The sequence below is a fragment of the Ctenopharyngodon idella genome, chromosome 6 (assembly GCF_019924925.1).
Source record: "Ctenopharyngodon idella isolate HZGC_01 chromosome 6, HZGC01, whole genome shotgun sequence".
Taxonomy (NCBI): Eukaryota; Metazoa; Chordata; class Actinopteri; order Cypriniformes; family Xenocyprididae; genus Ctenopharyngodon; species Ctenopharyngodon idella.
In genome coordinates, this window is record NC_067225.1 from 6,695,150 (window position 1) to 6,715,646 (window position 20,497).

Genomic DNA, 20,497 nt, shown 5'->3' on the forward strand with positions numbered 1-20,497 from the left:
AGCCCCATGGTGGAGTGTGAATGTGTGTATTAGCATTTTCATTGTCGCTGTCGCCTCCCCCCAAGGCCAGGCTCTGTTCCACCCCAGTCTCACAATTCACTGACCCCAGGGAATTTAACGTGTGCTTTTCTCACTGTTTGATGGGGTGAAGGAGCTGAATCTCAATTCGCATACTATTCTCCTATCAGTGTTGTTATTGTAAACTAAAATGATTAAAAATCATTTATTAATTGAAATGAAGCTTAAGCAATATAAAATATAAATATTACTTAAAAAAACTGAAATGGAAATTAGACACTAAAAGTACTAAAATGAAAAAGACGGAAATGAAAATAAATTAAATAGTGCTGTCAAATCGATTAATCGCATCTAACATAAAAGATTATATATATGCACACACATATATATATACATATATTTATAAACTTATGTTAGATGTGATTAATCGCGATTAATAGTTTTGACAGCACTAAAATTAAAGCTAAATAGAAATATTAAAAATGGTAAATATAATAAAAATGACTAAAACTAAAATTTAAAACTAAAAAATATAGAAATAATGGCAACTTAATTAATAAATACTATAATAGTTTATGAATAATACTAAAATACTACTAAATTAACAGTTGTCTTAAGGCCCCGTTTACATTAGTGCATTTTTATTTTAAAACAGTGTTTTAAATTGAAAACGATCCTCATTTACACTGGTGTTTCCAGTGTTTTAGAAACGTTCTCCGTCTACACTACACGACCAAAAATGCATGTCCCATGACCGTTCATGCACACTGGGCATGCGCATACAATTGTAAACAGTTGCCTGTTGCGCATGTAGGTAGCTGCAGTATTAAAAAAATTAACCAAAGTCCCTTTAAGACAAGTAATTTCACTCGGCGGCCATCTTTGAAACGCCTCTCAGGCATGCAAGTACAGCTCCTATCTCTTTGAATGGGGAAACATCAAATTCTCCAAAGCTGTTTGCCAAGCTTTCGATTAAATTTCATATTTAAAAAATCATCAATGAAATCTGACAACAACTGTCTCATAAATTTTGTTTCTAAACGCTCAAATCATGACAAAAAATGGCATTTTTCAGGTTGGATCAAGCTAATGCGCATGCGCAGTCCTAAGTGTGCGTCTAGAGCTTCTAACGGCCGCTGCAGTGACACAATGACTTTACCAATCAGTGATTGGCTCTTACTTAGAAGGCGGGACTTATTCCGCCATATTGCACGTTGCACGTTCTCCCATTCCTAATAATAGGAGTGCACCGTCGTTGGTTTAACTGCACAATGGCTGGTAAAAATGACAACAAAGCCAGAAAAGATTGCAGTTCAGTCTCCATGTTATTATTTACAAGGTCGTTAAGGATACGCAGAGGGAACGTGGGCAGCTACGCCATCGTTTTAATGAAACGCAACCCCTGTGTTTTCAAACTAAACTGGACTCTGCAGTAGAGCTGCACGATTAATCGTAAAAAGATAGCGATCTCGATTCAAGCACCCACGCGATCCTACTTTATTAATGACATTAATGACAATATCGGAACGTTCAAATCTGCCAAAAGGATCTGCCAAAGCCAGAGAAAGCCGTTTTGAATCACACATTTGTTATTTCTGTGTTACAAATATTCACATTATCACAGAAGTACTGAGATATAAGTTTTAAGTTAGTATTTAAACACCGATATCTACGATAGCGATCAAAATAGAGCAAACTACTTTTTGAAACGAGCTTGGCACGTCAAATAACGGTTGTTTCAATTACATCTAATTCCACTAGGTGGCGACAACTGACTGTTAAAAAATTTATTTGTCATTGAATCGTTCATTCAAAAGATTCGTTCAAAATCACTGATTCATCCAGCAATGAAACAAGTGTTTATTAATGAGTCATTGAATTAATTCAAAACCATTTTTTAAATAATTAATTCAAACATTTTCCAGCAATTACAGTCAGCAATTTATATTTTATCAGAACCTCTAGTAAATTACATGTTATTTTGTTTGGTTGTATATTCAGAATCGTGGTAGAATCGTGATCTCTAATTGAAACCAAAAAATCGTGATTCTCATTTTATCCAAAATCGTGCAGCTCTACTCTGCAGCATTTTCAAAAGTCTCAGTTTTCGAGGGTCGAAAACGCCAGAGTAGTGTAAAAGACAGGCGTAACCGTAACAAAAGTTATGCGATTTAAAACGAAAACGCACTAGTGTAAAAAGGGCCTAATAATAACTATAGCAACAATCAATCAAGCAAGCTAATTAGAGCATTGCTGCTAAAAACAGCAAAACTAAAAATATGCATATGGGCAATGAGTCTAGGAAAAAGTAATCACCCTCACCAGTCGATTAGTTGACTGTTGTGACCCATCTTTAGTTTTAGCCATAGATCCCATTAATTAGCTTGAAATGTACAGTTTTCATATCCAGTAGATATATGTGAATTAGTTTCTAAATGAAGTGCTGTCAACACTTTTAAGACTATAATCAGGACAAGCAGGCCGGAACAGGATTAGCTAATCACCAGACGCTGTGTTTTTTGGACACGGCATTCAGGATTTGGCAAATAGAGCAGATGGTGTCAGCCGGTGGCGATGACTTGTACTCCACTTATAAAAGAGCCTTAAGTGGAGGAAACAAATCAAAGCGCCCATCCCCCATCATCCCCTCCCACTCATCACTTCATTGAAATAAATCTGCATGCTGCATTACTTATAGAAATTTCTGTATGCTTCAATCTTTGTCTCATGCCTATATCAAATGTTTGCTCATTTGTAATCATGCAACTGTCCTTTCCTGATTGTGGCCAGCTGTTACCAAGGCAACACCTGGTGTTTCATGTGGTTGCTAGGAGAAGCACAGGCGCCTTACAGCAGAATCGAAATGAAAGTGCTGCTCATGGTTCACTGTTTATTTCAGGATCATGAAGTGATTTCATCTGAGAGCAGTGAAGTGGTTATCAAAATGTAGCTGAATCTGTCGTATTTTACCCCAAAATAAAAAAATTAGAAGTTGTGACCTAGTTAATATTGTTTTGCATTGTGATATTATAATGACATTTTTTAAATTTTCTCATTTGATTACTGTATGTCTAATTATTTTGTATTACAGTAATGAGAAGTAAGATGCTTTTTTCATTATTTCATCATGCTATGAGATTCAAGGGGGGAAATGTAATAAAATTAATGTCGAAATGAAAAAATTAAATATTTAACAAAAATTGAATTTATAAATACATGTCTTATTTGTTTATATTGGGATTGTCAATGACAATTATCATTAAAGTTGCGCATTTATAAATCATGCGCATGGTGATTTGCTCCATTTTGATTGCTACCGTAGACACCAGTGTTTATATCTGAACTGTAAACTTTTATCCCAGTTCTTCCATGATAATTTGATTGTTTGTAACACAAATAATGATACTGTGTGGTTGAAAAGACTGTTTGTGAAGTCGTTTCATACATGTACTTTTCGTACATGACAACTGCTCTCTCTGGGTTAGCGGCAGTGCAAACGCAGATTTAAATGTGATCGCTGATTCATCCAGTAATGAAACAAGTGAAGTCTTTATGAGTGAGGCATTGAATCATTCATTCAAGCAGATTTTGAATTTTTTTTTAAAACGACTGCAGTAATTAACTTTTAGTCAGGAACTCTAGTAAATGACATGTTATTTTCTTTAGTTGTCTATTCAGAATCATTGGAGAATTTGTGATGTCTATTTAAAAAAAAAATTTGATTCTCAATTTATCCAGAATCATGCAGCACTACTCTCTGGAAAAAAATAATATTTTTTAATTAATCAAAATCAGAATAAATACAAACCATTACAATGAATACTACCATAATATATACTTACAGTTATGACAATTTTCTCTTTGAAAAATATATATTTTTTCCTTTGACTTTGGGGTGAAATGGGACTGAACCGTTTTTGTGAGGTTCCTCTGTTTCTGTAATACAAAACCTGCTGAGGCTGCAGATTTACCCCAATGAATCCCTGTTTGTCTGGATCCTAAAAACATAATTACATTTCACAGTTGATTTGGGAAGTTGTGTTAGTGCAGCAATGCAATTATGTCACACAGTGGGTGTTTTCTACAGAGACAGTCTTGTTGCAGAAAAAAATGCAAATCCAGAGCATGTGTTTTTGATGGGTATCAGTGGCAGTGTGGTTAAATTTGAATGAGAGTACCAGACGGGTGTTTTGGCTGCTAAATGTGGTGTGTGATGTGCAGTGTTGTGGATTTTCCACATATCCGTGAATTGGAGCGAGAGGTAGAGCGGGGATAAGATGTAACATCAACTCTGCACCACCCGGTGTTTCCATGGCAACGTGCCCACATTGTCTCTTGGTATCATTGTGAGTGGAGTGTGAGTGACAGCTGTGTTGAGCTGCTCCGGCACCTGCTCGTCACCTGAGCAGGGCTCGTGTTCACTCTGACCTTCAGCAATGATTCTCCCGGGCACATTTGCTTCTTTCCCGCTTAGCTTGATTGTCATTTAAGAAATTAGATCATCCAAAAATAAAAATTCTGCCATCATTTACTCACCCTCACATTGTTCCAAACCCATATGACTTTATTTTTTCGATGGAACACAAAAGGAGAAGCAAGCCATTTATGAAAAAGTAATCAGTATTCACAGATTTGATGTCACGTAAATGAATAAAGCCCCTGATTTTGTTTTGTTTTTTCAGTGCCAACATTGTGAGAAAGCCTTCATGAATGCTTCTTTCCTGCAAAGTCACATGCAGCGCAGACACCCTACAGAGTTTGACATCAGTGAGTGACAATCAGTGTTGTTTAGCATATTTTTAAAAAGAGTACTTACTACAGAATTAATATACTGTAAAAAAAAAAAATACATTTGTTCAAAATGAATGTAATGCTTTCAGACACTTATACTGCATGTTAATAGCAATTCAGTGAAAATGTATTATAGTTTAAATTTATATGAAAATTAATCATCTAAAAATATGTTATATTTTATCTCGCCTGACACTTTTTCACATTTTGCCCCGCTCCCACAAGCAAAAGTCCTTAGGAAGAGGTCTAACGCTTAAGATCTCCAGTAACAGACTTGTGCATGCTGTTATTATTAGATAATTATTAGTGCTGTCAAATCGATTAATCGCAAATTTTGTGTTTGCATAATATATTATATATATTTATATATATTATATGTGTTTGTGTCTGTGTGTATATACATATACACACACATATAGTATATACTTTTATGTTAGATGCGATTAATCACGATTAATCGATTTGACAGCCCTAATAATTATATTTTGCGGGAGCCCACGAGTCATTTCTTTCTCCCGCTTCCCACACACATATCAGTATCTTCCCTCCTGCACTCAGACTCGCAATTCAAAACTTGTCCTGTGCCAGACCTGTTGCGTCAGGTCTCATGGTTGTGCAGACCTCTAATTTGAAGTGCATTACAAGTTCATATTTAATGCAACTAAGCACACTTCTTTTTCACAAGGGTGATTCAGGTATCTGATGTTTTCCAGAACTGATGACAGATAATCACAAAAAAATTCAGACCGTGAAGTTACAAGATGAGATCAACAAACTACAAGAGCAGTTGACCCTGGTCACATCCCAAATGGAGACACAGCAGAAAGACTACACTGCTAAACAGGTTAGAGAACATAAAAGAGACACCATGTTTTTAATAGAATATTTTGTTATTTATAATAAGTATTTCATTCTCTATTTTCTCCAGGAGAAAGAGCTCATTCAAAGGCAGGAGGAGTTTAGACGACAGCTAGAAATATGGAAGGAGGATGAGAAAATGCAGATGAACAGCAAAATAGATGAAATCAAGCAAGCTTGTCAACGGGACATGGATTCAATGCATCAAAAGAACAGAAACCTAGAAAACGTGTGTTTTTATTTCAGACAAAGCTAATTGGGCATCATTTCCTCAACCTTATGTTGTTTCAAGTTAATACAATATAATATAATATACAGTTATAAAGGATCAAATAAATTAATGATCAAATAAGGTGAAAAAGTATTGATATTATGTGATGTGATTATGCTGAAATGACATTAATATTTTTACGTTTCTCTCCTTAGGAATTGCTAAAATTGCAGCAGAAAAATATGCAGGAAAGTATGCAGCCGGTACTGACACAGCCTAGTACATCAGCCAGCAATGAACACTGGCAGGAAGTTGTTAAACTTCAACAGAAACTCCACAAACAAGTAAGAGAGGCAATATTCAGATGATTTGGGATGGATATTGATGTAGTTTTAAAGATGACATTTATTTACTCAGGAGGTGAAGTGGACAGGGAAAATGCAAAAAATAAAGGAGGACCATGACAGTGAAAAAAGTCTGGTAGGTATCACAGGCGTCATGTAGCTTTGTAAATATGGGAATAGCTCATATGTCCGCATATCCGTTATGTCTCTCTCTGGTCCATCAGCTTCAGGAGGAGCTATACAAGCTGCGCTCTGCTGTGTCAGAAGGCAGGGAGGAATCACGGAGACAGGTGCAGGAACTGAGCCACAGGCTGCAGGAGCAGCAGCAGATTATTGCCTCCCAAAACAAGCAGGTCAGTACTGTAGCTCAGCACAGGAAGAGGCTCAATTGTTCAGGATATCCTGTATTAGCGCAGAGGCCCACAGTGTAATCTCTAGGTTCGAGCATAAGGAGTGTACATGTGGGAACATGTCCGGACATTTGAGCAATTATCATCATGCTGATTATGTTGTCAGCTTGTCATTATGCAGGTTGTCTTTTCAGTGAAACATTTTAATTGAATGTGACCGGGCTCAGATAACGTGTTGCTGTTTTTTTGTTATAGCAAATAACATGTGGTTTTGTTTACATGACAGATGAAACAAATCTCGTCAAAGCCGCCAACAATAACAGTTCAGCGCGAAGGTATGTAAATATTATATTTTTAGATTTTTTTTTAATATATCAGAGCTGAATTAACTTCCTAATTTTAATCTATATCAATTTTTGTTTCAGTGGTTGCTGCAACGGCTCCAGAGACTAAAGCTAAAGTGGTGGTCAGTGGTAAGTCCCTGCATAACATATTGCTAGACAATGTCCAAATAAACATAATCTCTGCTATAAACATAAACTGCAACTATCGATGTCAGGCTTTTGGACCAGAGGATTTTCATGCAGCTTTATTATTGTTTATTTTCTTTGTTTAGTTTTGCTGGGTAGCCCCAGTCACAGTGACATCGCGTCATGCTGGATTTTAAACATTAAATGCACTATATGTAAGAATTTCATGTATTAATTGCTTTTTTAGTGCCAATGTGTGAACAACTTGACGAAACCTAAAAAAACTAAAAAACGAGACCTTCCCCAACTTCCTAGGTTGTCTATGAAAGCCTTCGGGACATTTTTCCCATGAAAATCAAAAGGATGTGATGTTTACGCACTTTTCCATTCCATGACACATGAAACAAATGTTTATGTTCAGCATAATGCCGAAAGAGCTGTTCTTTATGCTAATGTCAATGTGTCATGCAAAGAAAAGAGATTAATTGAAACTATAGTCGCACGTAGTCTGATCTATATAGTTTATATTCTCAAATCAAATTACCATAACAGTGTCATTTTAATTGCCTCATCTGTCGACATGATGCCGTTGAATTGCAGAGCTTGTGCAAACATATCCACATCGCTATGATCAGATGCTTTCCTAAATGCTGCTCTCTCTGCAGTTTTCTTAATGGCCACAGGTGTCGCTAACAATAAGGATTTATGAATTCTACATATAGCCCCTTTAAAGGTGCAGTGTGTAAATTTTAGCAGCATCTAGTGGTGAGGTTGCGAATTGCTCAGTCCACCACTCGCCCCTCTCTTTCAAAGCATATAGAGAAGCTACGGTGGCCAACACAGGACAAAGAAGTCGTCGTCTGAGACAGCAGAGAGTAGCCAGTCAAGCAATGAGGTTTCTTCTTACTTCTAACAAACAACGGCCTCTGCTTTTAATAAACCAGACAGCTACTACTACTACTTCTTCTTTGTGTGTATTCATTGTAGTGATGATGCAAGCTGCCTCTAAAAACTCCAACGAAGAAGAAGAACAACATAGTGACACGCTCTGTAGAGCAGTTTGTCCATTTAGGGCTACTGTAGAAACATGTTGACGCAAAATGGCGGCTTAACATGTAGCCCAATAAACATACTGATTATTAATCACTCAAACAACTTTATCTAAACCTCTCTACTCTCTCATATCTGCCATGTTTGTAGTTTTTTAACACTTTATTCGTGTTTGTAGTTCTAATCTAATCCATCACATAGTGGGTTGTGGGGAATTTTAGCCATTAGAGTGTGCATGGATCTGCACGTCGGATTCTAACCAGAAAAAGCAGACCATCAGGGTATCTTTGGAATACTCATTTCAACATACTATGATTTGAGACACCCTAATTCTAATTTTGAATACTATTTAGGATGGACAGTATGCGAATTGGATGCAGCATCCCCAGCATGTGTCTTTTTGGTGGGCACTAGCATACAGATGGCTTTAAAGCGAATGTACATGCATTAACAACCTCAAAATGTGATTTAATGGGGTCAGTATGGTAATATCAGCGCAAAATGAGATGTTTAGGCTAAGGGTTAGATTTGAATATGCCTCAGTCCTTCCGTAACCCCTGCACTCTTCTCTGACCTCTTTGCACGGTCCTATTAGAGCAGTCCAACTCAGTCCATAAACTGGATCCAATTGTGGAGCTGTCTGAGGAGGATAAAGGTAAAGCGGTAGTGAGTGAGTGTAGTCGTCTGTGGCATGCTTGCATCCTGTCTGCATGGATTGCTTAGGTCTGCGTGTTCAGTCTGAGCTTGTGTCACCAGCAAACTAAAGCCATGAGCTGGAAGATCTATCTCCTTAGTAAACACAGAAGTTACAGCATGCATGTAATCACTGGACAGCTCAGAGCAAGAGAAAAGGAATGTCAAGTGGAGCTACAGGAAATGAACATATGTTTTAAATGTTTGGTGTTCTCTGTTGTTTATGGGTTTTAAAAATATAAAAGAGACATTGTACAAGTGCAGTGGCATTTCCAGTTTTTTTTTTTTTTTTTTTTTTTTTTTGTGCATTTTATATTTTCATTTTTGCTTTTTTTAAAAAAAGAATTATAGTCAGTTTTATAAATAAAGAAAGTGGTCAGGTGGCTAATGTATTTTTTTAATAATAAAATTCTACATTTATATACAATTCCGTTAAAAAGTTTGTGGTTAGTATGATTTTTTTGAATACTTTTATTCAGCAAGGACACATTAAATTGATCAAAAGTGACAGTAAAGACATTTCAAAAGATTTCAAATAAATGCCGTTCTTTTGAACTTTCTATTCAACAAAGAAAACCAAAAAACAGCACAACAGTTCAACATTGATAATAATAAGAAATGTTTCTTGAGCAGAAAATCGGCATTTTATAATGATTTCTGAAGGATCATGTGACTCTGAAGACTGGAGTAATGATGCTGAAAATTCAGCTTTACCATTACATGAATAAATATATTAAAATAGAAATCAGATATTTTAAATTGTAATAATAATTCAAAATATTACCCATTTTTACTGTATTTTTGATCAAATAAATGCAGCCTTGGTGAGCAGAAGAGACTTATTTCAAAAACATTAAAAATTCTTACCAACCCCAAACTTTTGAACGGTAATATACATAATTTTAACTTTGTATCTATGGAACTGCATTATAGAGTAGTTATGTGCATGTTTTCATGCTATAAGAGATAATAATAATTATTATTAGATAATTTATGTTATTCCAAGTTAAAATTGTTTTTACAATGAGTGGCAGCATCTGCCACGGCAATTGTAGAATGACAGAAAATTTATTCCAGAACATGTGCCATCCAACATGTTACCATGATCATTCATCTTATTTTTTCAGATTCCTCTAGCATCTCTGAAAGTCACACGGAGAGCCGGTCGTGGCAGCAGGAAGTTCAGGAGCTGTTGAAGAACCCGGGTTTGAGGAGAGACATGCGTCTGGCAGCTCAGCAGAACCTTGATGATAGACTGCAGAGCTTAGGCATCAAGGTAGTGAGTGTCAAACTGCATGAAAAAAATGCTTACTTATGACAATGTAGTTGAGAACCCATAGCACTGTATAACCTCAATGTCTCTGGTGTTGTTCAGGGAGTCAGTGGTCTCTCTAAAGGGGTGTATAAGAGCACCATGGCCCAGATTATCACTGATCGTCACAAGAGACAGGAAGAGGATCCAGCATATCGGAGGGTGCAGAAAGAGATCAACCATAAACTAGAGCAGAGAGTGAAGGAGAGAAACACGGAGCAGCCAGCCAAGCCCAAACAACATGAACAAGGTCAGGATCTGGCTTTGCAGTTTCAAGGATGAGAACAAAGGCATTAAAGATGCAGTAAGCGATTTCTGAGAAACACTGTTGATATTTGAAATCAAGCCAAACAAACACACCCCTCCCTTCATTGCTCCGCCCCCAAAATGCAAACACGCAGTGCAAAAGTGGATGTCTTTTTATTATAGCTGAGAAAAATAAAGCAAAGATGACAATTGAACGCCAAGGAAGAACAAAAAATGAACATACAGTACACAAGAGTATATACAAGCTAGAGTTCACTGTTCGTTGCTAGCAGCACACCAGCTTCAGACAAACAATGACACTAAAACTGTTACTAAAGCTAACATTAAAACTACAGCAGATCTACAGCAGCAAAACCAATGTTACTCAAGTATGGAGCAGAAACGATACAACCTTGATGTCCGTTTTCCGGCCTTCCCGCTTAGGTGTCTCCAGTGCTGGAAAGCTTTCCTAATGTTATAGTGGGTATTAAAGCTCTTGCCTGATGACAACCTTTCTTTTTCCAGTGATATTCCTCTGAGCTTTTCTCTTTTGTAATGTCTCTCAGCCATCTCTCTTTCTCCAGTCTTTCTTCAAATTCTCCCATTTGCTCACTCTCTCTCCTCCCCCATCATTAGTGGACACGCCCACTACTGCTGATTGGTTACAAGTGTGTTGTGGTGCTTGGTCTGATCCACTTTCAACAGCATTTCTCAGAAATCGTTTACTGCACCTTTAAATATATTTGTTTTATGTCTATTCCCAATAGGTTTATTATCGTTAACAAAAACCAAAACCATTAAAAAACATTTTCTTTATGTGAAATAAAATAAACGTTACCTGAAATCAAATAAAATATAATAAAACATAAACTTTTATTTTTTTATTACTAATTTTTGTTTAACTTGAAGTACTAAAATAACAAAAACTGAAATAATTTAAACTATAAATCTGCAATTGTCACCTTAAAGAGCTGTTTTTACTTTAACTCATAAAAATACATTTTGTTGGTATAAATGAATGTATTCTGGTTGATTCAGAAATATTAAATAATTAATTTAGATATGTTAATTTAGATGTTGTCATTTTTAGGTTAACATTTTGTCAGTGTATAGTATTTATACAATATAGTATACAAATGATACTAAAATAACCTTGATTCCCAACCGAATGTGACATATACTGTTTAATATACTAAAGCAAATATCTAACATTAAGTTCTATGTTGTTCTAAAATTGCAGTGTTTCAACCAGTTTTTGTGTGTGCTTTGTATTTTAGTTGATTTTTGTTTCTCACTTGGATCACTTGTTTCTGTTGCATACATGAGTTTCATTTCAGTTAGGATGCAGCTAAAAAAGCTTCTCTTGCAGTGGTTCAGTCCAGACCCAGATCCAGCAGTTTTCCATCTACAGTAACTCGTGTGGTGTCAGGTCCTGCTCCCAAACAGCTGCACACCCCACAACCAGTCCCACGCAGCAGAACCAGCCCCCTGCCCAAGACCTCCACACCACTACAGCATCACAGGTACGGTGAAATTTACTATGGTGTTCATGACAGTGTTAGGGTTTTATCTTAAGATAAATGACTTCAAATTTGAAATAAAATCACAATAAAAATAAATAAAATTAAAATAGACCCTATTTATATTCTTAATAAAAAAAGTGCATATTATTTTAAGGTTTTTATTGTTTGTTTTTATACTCTGTTAATTGTTATCTGCTGACATATCCAAGGCTGGTGGGACAAAACATGTATTAAGAGTGTTATTATAGAATTATTAATAGACTAATATCGTGTTTATTAATATTTTGAATTTGTGTTATGTATTTTTGGTTATAATTTTATTTTTTAAAGTTATAGTAATTTTGTTGTTTTGTAATTTTTCTTAGTTTGTTTTTTTAGTTTTTACAAATTTTCATTTCAGTTTTAGTTTTAGAATTTTTAGTTCTTAAACTAAATGAAAAATAAAATGTACATTTTTATAATTTATTTTATTTCAGTTAATGTTTATTTTATTTAACATTTTATTTGACATGCATCACATTATAAAAGTGAAATGCTTCGCAAATGCCAATTCCTGTTGACTTTAATTTATTTTGTTTGCTGTTCATGATATCACTTTGGCTTAAATGATAACGGATATTATGTTATTGCTCTTTATCAGTATTTTAATACTTAGATGCATGAACATGGAAATATTATGTCTCACCTGCAGAACCCCTCCATTCAGCTCTGATGAAGAGTCGTCCGAGGAAGAGGAGACATCTGAGGAAGAACCTCCTCAAACACAGAAGAAATCTGTCCTGGTCAACAGCACCGCAGTCAAAGCCCAGACTGCTAAAACAGAGCAGCGCTCGACACCTCATACTCCTGCTGTGCGCTACGCTGCTCCCGTGATCAGCGCGGACAGGACAGATGTGACCACTCTTAGCGAGAGCGACAGCGAGTGGACCGATGGCAGCGAGATGAAGGAGATCAACCTCTCACAGCTGCACAAACACACCGACCAGAATGGAAATGTGGAGAAGATTTCTCACAGTAAGGCTCGCTTCTAATGTCAGTTGTTATACTGCATTGGAAACAAAAACGTTATGAAATTTGTAGTATATTTATATTTGTGTGTGTGTGTATGCTTTCTGTAGGTAATGTCAAAGCTATTGGCAAAAGCCTTGAAAAACAGCTGGCGACAAGAGGCCCAAAGAAACCAGCAGGGGGCGCTAATACATTCCTGGAGAAGCCAGCAGCTGTCAAAAATACAAAGCAAGATGCAAAGAAAGACCTAAAGGTAAGATCTGCTCCTTTAAACAGATTCAGATGTTAATATTATGTTACATTAACATGGCACTGAAATCTACAACAACGGAGAACAGGTTAAAACACCCTCCAGTAAATTTGAGCACGGTCTGAGTGGCCGTATAGCTACAAACAAGTACAAGTGAATGTCTTTGTAGATTATATAACAGCAACTCAAACAAAGAAAACAGAGATGGTAAGAAGCAATATTTGAGAAAAAAGCATACTAATGTAATAGCCACAGACCTATAGCAGAACTAACTTTACACAGTGGTGACATAATTTCTGATTCTTGTGAAATTGGCCTATATTACTGTTTTTCTGTATTTTTGATTATATATGTATAGCCTTAATGAGCATAATGACTTTTTTCAAAAACATTACAAAATCTTACCAACCCCAAACCGGTGAATGGTAGTGTATAGAACTGAACTAATATAGATTTAACTGGTTTGTGATCGCAGGTGTATGTATTTGTTTGTAGCTTCAAATGTGGCTCATCTAATCAGATTCTAGAACTGGAACTTGTTTTTAAATGTTTTATAGTAGACAAACCCTAGTATACAATTCTTTTAGATATAATAATAGGTCAGTAGATGAAATGAGAGGTTTATTTTAGCTGCTGAACATTTACACTTGCATTTATGATCTTTGTAATGACTGTACTGCTGGCATGACTTCTTATACAGTAGTTTGGATGAGAAGACTATAATTCCCTGAAGATAGATATTTTCTTGCTATTTTTGTATTTCTTACTCCCAAAATTAGTTAGTTTTATCTCTATACCAGATTTGTAAAGAGTCGTTTTTCTGCTCTGTTGCTTTCAGTACACAGATGAAGATGATGACGATGATGACTGGGATATCTCCTCTCTGGAGGATGTGCCCACTTTACCCAAACCCAGCCAATGTCCTGTGCCCGTCATCAGGAAGAGTCTGGACAAGAGTCTGGACACCAGCACCAGTGTGTGGGGCTCATCGACGGGCAAAGGGCAGAAGCCAGGTACATAGAATTCCTTGTTAACTAAAAATATTTTCAATAGTTTGCTAATAAGAAAGCATGGTTGTAAATGATTTACATCATAGAAACTCAGATTGCTTGCAGAAAAGCTACACTGAAAAAAATTATACTTTGGACCATCTAAACAAAAACTTAATTTGTTACATTTATTTATTAGTTTAAATTTATTAGTTTTTTTTTTTTTTTTTTTTTTTTTCAAATTATATTTACATTTTTGAACAAGTATGTACTCTTTACTCTAATACATTTGTGATGAGTAATGCAATTACACATTACACAAGCTGACGACTCAACGCTGTGTCAGCTTTGACGCTCTGGGGAAGTCGATACCAGCTAAGCCATGCTGACCAATGCCTGCCCTCTTGTGGTTTATGGTACCAATGCACTAAAAATTTGAAGGCCTCAGACCTGAGCCAATGAATGCATCAGCAGGCCAGCCGTGACATACAACATTGCTCCCAGCAACTAGTATAAAGGCATTAGGAAAGGTCCTGAAGCTTCTATGCTCAATGTTCTGATACTGGGGACCTCAGAACTAGTCCTAGCCACGCTCCAGGACAGTCTAGATCCCTTAGAGCAGAGCTACCAGTAAACAGACATAGCCTTGGCGAAGTCCATGACCCACATCTAACAGCCCAACCAATAATTTAGTCCAGGGCTATTCAACTGGCGGCCCACGGGAGATTTGGATGGCAGCGTTCACACTTATTAAAATGAACCGCACTAACAGAGCAATCGCACTAGAGTTAGTTTTAATCGAACCAAACCTGCCAAGTGTGAACACACTCTTAGTATATTTTTCTGGTGTTAAAAGACATTTGAACCCGTGATTCGTGACCCCTCTCTTATAAGCAGAGACTCTTCAGCTCAACACCAGTTGCTAATCTTCGGGTGATTCTGATTTCTTTCTTTGTGTTTTGCAGGCCTCACTGACGCAGGAACCGGCAGCACTCTCAAGAGCAGCTTAGTGACTGTCAGTGACTGGGATGATTCAGATGAGATATAATAAAATGCAGCAGAGCAATACCAAAACATTCACAAGCTAATAGACCTTATAATTGTAATATCCAGTATCTGTTGTAGCTCAGGCTTAGTTTTTATTCAGGGACAGCAGTGCAAAAACAGCCTTTATTCCTTGAGTTTAATATTGCCAGTGTTAAAGGTACTTTATATGAAATAAAAAGGTACATCTAATACTAAGGAACATCCAAGGGATGTTGCACTTTAAAATAATTGCCTCATACTTTTTGATTGTTTGCATGCTAAATGATTTATTAAATTCACTTTTTATAACACTTCAAAGATTCTTCTTTGCTTTGCACTTTGCATTTTTGGTTTAGAGAAGCTCTTTTATTGTAAAAGTGTCAAACTTTGCAAATGTTTCTAGATTATTGCTTTAAACATTGGGTTACACATTTGAGTCTATGGGGGGCCTTATGGGTCTGACAGTTCTTGAAAACTGACTTGTCTGTGTTCCTGTCCTCCCTCTACTCTCTCTACTTCCTCTACTCTCACTGTATGATTGGTGTGAAGGAGGGATGATGACTGTTGTGGGTCTTGAGCCCGGCAGCATGTACGTCTGTCTGGTACGTGCTGTCATGTAGGTCGGGGGTTTTCTGGGTTGTTTATTCAACCTGAGTGGGGGAAAAAAAGGTATCAATTTAACCACATATTCATTGCGCTTTAAAAGTATTTTTTTCATTATTTTGCTTGTTTTCACATACCGTATATTTATACTGTGTGATGGGCCAGACCTTTTGGGGAATGACTCTTTCCCAGAGAAATAGCACATGACTGCACTTCCACATATAACCAGACACGAACCTCCCCAACCAATGAAGAGAGCGGCACCGAGCTCAAACCTGAGAAATAAAAGTTGTTTATTTTAATGGACTATATTATTATACCAATTTATTTTTTAACGTTTTATTTTTTTAGTCCCACAGATAATTAAAGGGTTAGTTCACCCAAAAATTAAAATTCAGTCATTAATTACTCACCCTCATGTCGTTCCACACCCGTAAGACCTTCGTTCATCTTCAGAAGACAAATTAAGATATTTTTGATAAAATCCGATGGCTCAGTGAGGCCTGCATTGCCAGCAAGATAATTAACACATTCAAACGCCCAGAAAGCTACTAAAGACATATTTAAAACAGTTCATGTGAGTACAGCGGTTCAACTTAATGTTATGAAGCGACGAGAATATTTTTTGCGTGCTAAAAAAACAAAATAACGACTTTATTCAACAATATCTAGTGATGTGTGATTTCAAAACACTGCTTCATGATGCTTCGAAGCTTAACGAATCATTTGTTTCAAATCAGTGGTTCGGAGCGTATATTAACAACGTTACACGTCGGAGCGTGTATCACACTGCCAAAGTCATATGAACTATTGAACACTTCCTATAACGCCTGATGTACTCGTTACATCAGAAGAAGAATGGCATCTACGCTAATATTAGTCTTTCTGGTTATCTCGAGGTTCACCGTAGTCAACCGGATCCGGGCCGTATCCAGGTGAGACCAAGGACCTGCGCCTTGACACAACCACAACGCAGCCCTGAAGTATCAGCAGAGATTGAGTCAACTAGATCATCCACTGTGAGGGCCTCATCGACACGACAGCCACGACACAGTTCCTCAACAACCGTCCATACCGCCGTGATGAATACGATCCTCAATTGGATGGAACTGGAATAAATACTTTGAATGTTGCGATCCTGTTGGACTTATGATAGCTACCTGAATCGTAACAAAGCACTGTTGGCCAGAGGAGAACTGGCCCCCCGACTAAGCCTGGTTTCTCCCAAGGTTTTTTTTCTCCATTTAAACACCTATTTGCCACTTGTCTGCCACCTGATGTCACCTGATGGAGTTTGGGTTCCTTGCCGCTGTCGCCTTTGGCTTGCTTAGTTGGGGACACTTGACATTTGACTTGACATTTGATATTCAACAGTGCTTTGATCTGCCTGCATTGACACCATTCTTTTAAGAGCTGCTGTGCAGCCAAATAATGTACCAGTTATCAATGTAAAGCTGCTTTGACACAATCTACATTGTAAAAAGCGCTATATAAATAAAGGTGACTTGACTTGACTTGACTTGAAATTTCGACACGCTTCGAAACACTTATGACGTAACGAAGCCTTGTTTACTGAAATCACTTGACTTTGGCAGTTTGTACACGCTCCGAACCACTGATTCGAAACAAAAGATTCGTAAATCTTCGAAGCTTCATGAAGCAGTGTTTTGAAATCGCCTATCACTAGATATTGTTGCATAAAGTCGTTATTTTGTTTTTTTTGGCGCACAAAAAATATTCTCGTCGCTTCAACAGTAAGGTTAAACCACTTTAGTCACATGAACTGTTTTAAATATGTCTTTAGTAGCTTTCTGGGCATCTGAAAGTGTTAATTATGTTTCTGGCAATGCAGGCCTCACTGAGCCATCGGATTTTATCAAAAATATCTTAATTTGTGTTCTGAAGATGAACGAAGGTCTTATGGGTGTGGAACGACATGAGGGTGAGTAATTATTGACTGAATTTTCATTTTTGGGTGAACTAACCCTTTAAGAATCAATTGATGAATAATTTTAATTTACGTAATTTAATGAAATGTAGTATGAAATTAATGTCGAATTACATTTCTATTTCATTAAACATAAGTCTATCACTGGCTAACAGTCCACAGCAATCTATTTTGTAATTGAGGGTACGTTTACACAACAACAGCGTACTAAAAACTGAAAAGTTTTTCCTTTGTGTTTTCTGCATACTGACGTTGTCAAAGTGATCCCCGTTCACATGGATTCGTGAAAGCAACTAAAAACGCTGTATTATTCATGCCATTAGTCAGCGATGTCACTATGTAAAGAAACACTACGTGCCCTGAACACGTAATACACATGCGCATGACGTCACCGTTTTCACAAATTCACATTTTTGTAGTTTACATGGAGACGATAATGGTATAGTTTTCAAAAACTTGCACTTTGAATCCCGTTTTCAGAGTTTTCAGGCCCCAAAAACGCTGTTGTCGTGTAAATAAATGGCCAAAACACATAAAAAGTTTTCCGTTTTTAGTTGAAAATGGCGTTGTGTAAATGGCCCCAAAGTTTGTCAGAGTGACACGCATTTTTAAAATAACTAATTGCACTGAAATAACATGTTAAATTGACAGCCCTGCTTTTTTTTTACAGTTTAAAAAAAAACTGTTTTACACAATCACTTACAGTCACAATCAATCAGTCAATGTTGCTTATTTCAGTAGTTTCTATGTCACTGTAGATTACTGTCTTAGAAACTTAAGGCCAGTTCACATTACACTGACAGACGGCAACAGAAACTATGTTGGGTTTTGGTGTCTCTTGGTGAATCAGCGTTTTTTGGGTTGTGGAATATCCATCCATCCCACTGAACTACCAAACAATTGTCTCAAAAGACCAAAAGATACTTGATTCCTCATTATATGATCCCTATAAGCCCTTTGGTAGCCTATATCATGACATATTTTACGTCAATCACTACAATATCTACTTTCTAAAAAAAAATACTAATCACTTTTAATGTTATACATACAGTAATAAGACCAACACAAATGTCATAATTACGTACTTTGTTTGTAAGTAATATGGATCCACAAAGTCTGAACGCACTTTATCTCCCCACCAGGAGTAGACTATCATACCACAGAATCCTGCAAAACAGACAGACTAATACATCAGTAATGACGCTCATTTTAAGCTTTATGCAAAAATGATTATGAAGAAATATTCATACCAGATGCCATGAACGTTAGTGCTGCTGCGAATGTAACTCTGGCATTGGCAAGCTCAGAGCCTCCGATTTTGGTACATTTCATCCCAATGAGGGCAAGCACAGCCCCCCAGAAACCAAAGATCACAGAGACCACAGCCAGAGCCCTGCACACATGGAGGAAAACTAACAACCACAGAAAGAGATGCTATTAAAATTACCAAACATGAACAGCATCTTCTCCTGGTTGAGAAACGTCATAATATTATATATCACCAAGGCTGTATTTATTTGATCAAAAATACAGTAATATAATGTGAAATATTATTACAATTTTAATATATTTTAAAATGTATGTTTTTAAAATGTAATTTATTCCTGTGGTGGTAAAGCATTACTCCAGTCACATGATTAAGAAATCATTCTAATATGCTGATTTGCTGCTCAAAAACATTTCTTATTATTAATGATGAAAACAGTTTTGCTGCTTAATATTTTTGCTGAAAAAAAAAATTAAAATAAAACTAAGTTATATATATATATATATATATATATATATTGCATTTTACTGACAACAATAAGCCTTTTATTTTTTTATTTAATTATAAATAAAAAGTAAAATGTAATATATATATATATATATATATATATATTACATTTTACTGACAACAATAAGCCTTTTATTTTTTTATTTTTCAAAACAATATCAATAGTTTCAAAAGTGATAAAGTTTCATTTGTTAACATTAGTTAACGTAAACTAACAATGAACAATACTTCTACAAAATGTATTAATTAATGTTAATCTCAGGATCAAAAGTTGTTTTTGTTAACATAATGAACATTTTTATTACGCACCATTAACAAAGATTAATAAATGCTCTAAAAATATATTGCTCATTTTTGTTATTTAATGCATTAATTCATGTTAACAAGCAAGACCTTATTGTAAAGTGTTACAAGTGTTTCCTCACCAGACAGGTCCATCATGGAAGGGTAGTATTTACAGTCAGATACTCCTGTGGTGTCTGAGACACAGTCCATCCAGAGGTTGGAATAGTAGTTACCAGTGGTCAGAACCACAGAGCTGACCTCCGAGAAGCACCAGTACTCGGTGGCCAGGGTGGAACAGATCAAAATCCAGCCACATAAACAGGACAAAAAACAGCCAATCTCCACATACATCACCACTGTACGCTGCCTCATGCTGCCCGGCTTCATACAACGGATAAATGGAAGAAAAGTTAAAAGATCGATGGAAAGGGAGTTCCTGAACTGCTGAGAAGTTTCAAGTCAACATGGAATAAAATTACATGGTGGTGTGTGTCCTTCGAGGACAGCTTCCTCCTGTCTTGGTATTTGAACCCAGTGCCTCCCCAATGCTTTTTCGGCATATTACAGCTTAAAACTGGTAAAACTACATGGTTTTACTTCATAAGCAATTTCTCATTCCATGAGATCTGTCAAATCTCTGAATCTGACAACCAGGGTCACAAGTCCCTGAAAGGACATCATTTTTCATAAAGGAACCAGCTGAATGTGCATTCAATAAATTATGTATTAAAATAAACGGTATGTGGAA

General features: G+C 36.4%; 2 protein-coding genes across 6 annotated transcripts in view; one reads left to right on the plus strand and one right to left on the minus strand.

The window, feature by feature from the left end:
• dzip1 (DAZ interacting zinc finger protein 1) overlaps nucleotides 1–15,450 on the plus strand; it is a 17,662-nt gene extending 2,212 nt beyond the window's left edge. For 2 of the 5 annotated variants that reach the window (XM_051897370.1, XM_051897366.1), the window contains exons 4-19: nucleotides 4,701–4,785; nucleotides 5,523–5,653; nucleotides 5,738–5,896; nucleotides 6,094–6,222; nucleotides 6,296–6,358; nucleotides 6,447–6,575; nucleotides 6,859–6,907; nucleotides 6,998–7,045; nucleotides 8,688–8,747; nucleotides 9,913–10,064; nucleotides 10,161–10,347; nucleotides 11,713–11,866; nucleotides 12,558–12,880; nucleotides 12,985–13,127; nucleotides 13,963–14,137; nucleotides 15,079–15,450. In XM_051897370.1, the coding sequence (XP_051753330.1) occupies nucleotides 4,701–4,785; nucleotides 5,523–5,653; nucleotides 5,738–5,896; nucleotides 6,094–6,222; nucleotides 6,296–6,358; nucleotides 6,447–6,575; nucleotides 6,859–6,907; nucleotides 6,998–7,045; nucleotides 8,688–8,747; nucleotides 9,913–10,064; nucleotides 10,161–10,347; nucleotides 11,713–11,866; nucleotides 12,558–12,880; nucleotides 12,985–13,127; nucleotides 13,963–14,137; nucleotides 15,079–15,161 (2,070 nt within the window). In that variant the 3' untranslated portion in view covers nucleotides 15,162–15,450. The remainder of the gene's footprint in view (nucleotides 1–4,700; nucleotides 4,786–5,522; nucleotides 5,654–5,737; nucleotides 5,897–6,093; nucleotides 6,223–6,295; nucleotides 6,359–6,446; nucleotides 6,576–6,858; nucleotides 6,908–6,997; nucleotides 7,046–8,687; nucleotides 8,748–9,912; nucleotides 10,065–10,160; nucleotides 10,348–11,712; nucleotides 11,867–12,557; nucleotides 12,881–12,984; nucleotides 13,128–13,962; nucleotides 14,138–15,078) is intronic. The other 3 variants (XM_051897367.1, XM_051897368.1, XM_051897369.1) reach the window with 3 other exon arrangements.
• A 112-nt stretch (nucleotides 15,451–15,562) lies between these two features.
• LOC127514489 (claudin-10-like) lies at nucleotides 15,563–20,304 on the minus strand. Its single transcript, XM_051897375.1, has 4 exons — nucleotides 19,890–20,304; nucleotides 18,941–19,102; nucleotides 18,776–18,857; nucleotides 15,563–16,017 (listed from the first exon to the last, which is right to left on the minus strand). Exons 1-4 carry the CDS (start codon nucleotides 20,134–20,136, stop codon nucleotides 15,564–15,566), a joined length of 945 nt encoding a protein of 314 aa, XP_051753335.1. The 5' UTR covers nucleotides 20,137–20,304; the 3' UTR covers nucleotide 15,563.
• Nucleotides 20,305–20,497: the final 193 nt, after the last annotated feature.

Excerpts from the sequence above, each read along its gene's own strand:
- LOC127514489 (XM_051897375.1), bottom strand. The coding sequence starts at position 20,136 with ATGAAGCCGGGCAGCATGAGGCAGCGTACAGTGGTGATGTATGTGGAG. Across the intron at positions 19,103-19,889 it reads TTCCATGATGGACCTGTCTG|TTTTCCTCCATGTGTGCAGG; the intron begins GTGAGGAAACAC and ends TGTGGTTGTTAG. Across the intron at positions 18,858-18,940 it reads ACTAACGTTCATGGCATCTG|GATTCTGTGGTATGATAGTC; the intron begins GTATGAATATTT and ends TCTGTTTTGCAG.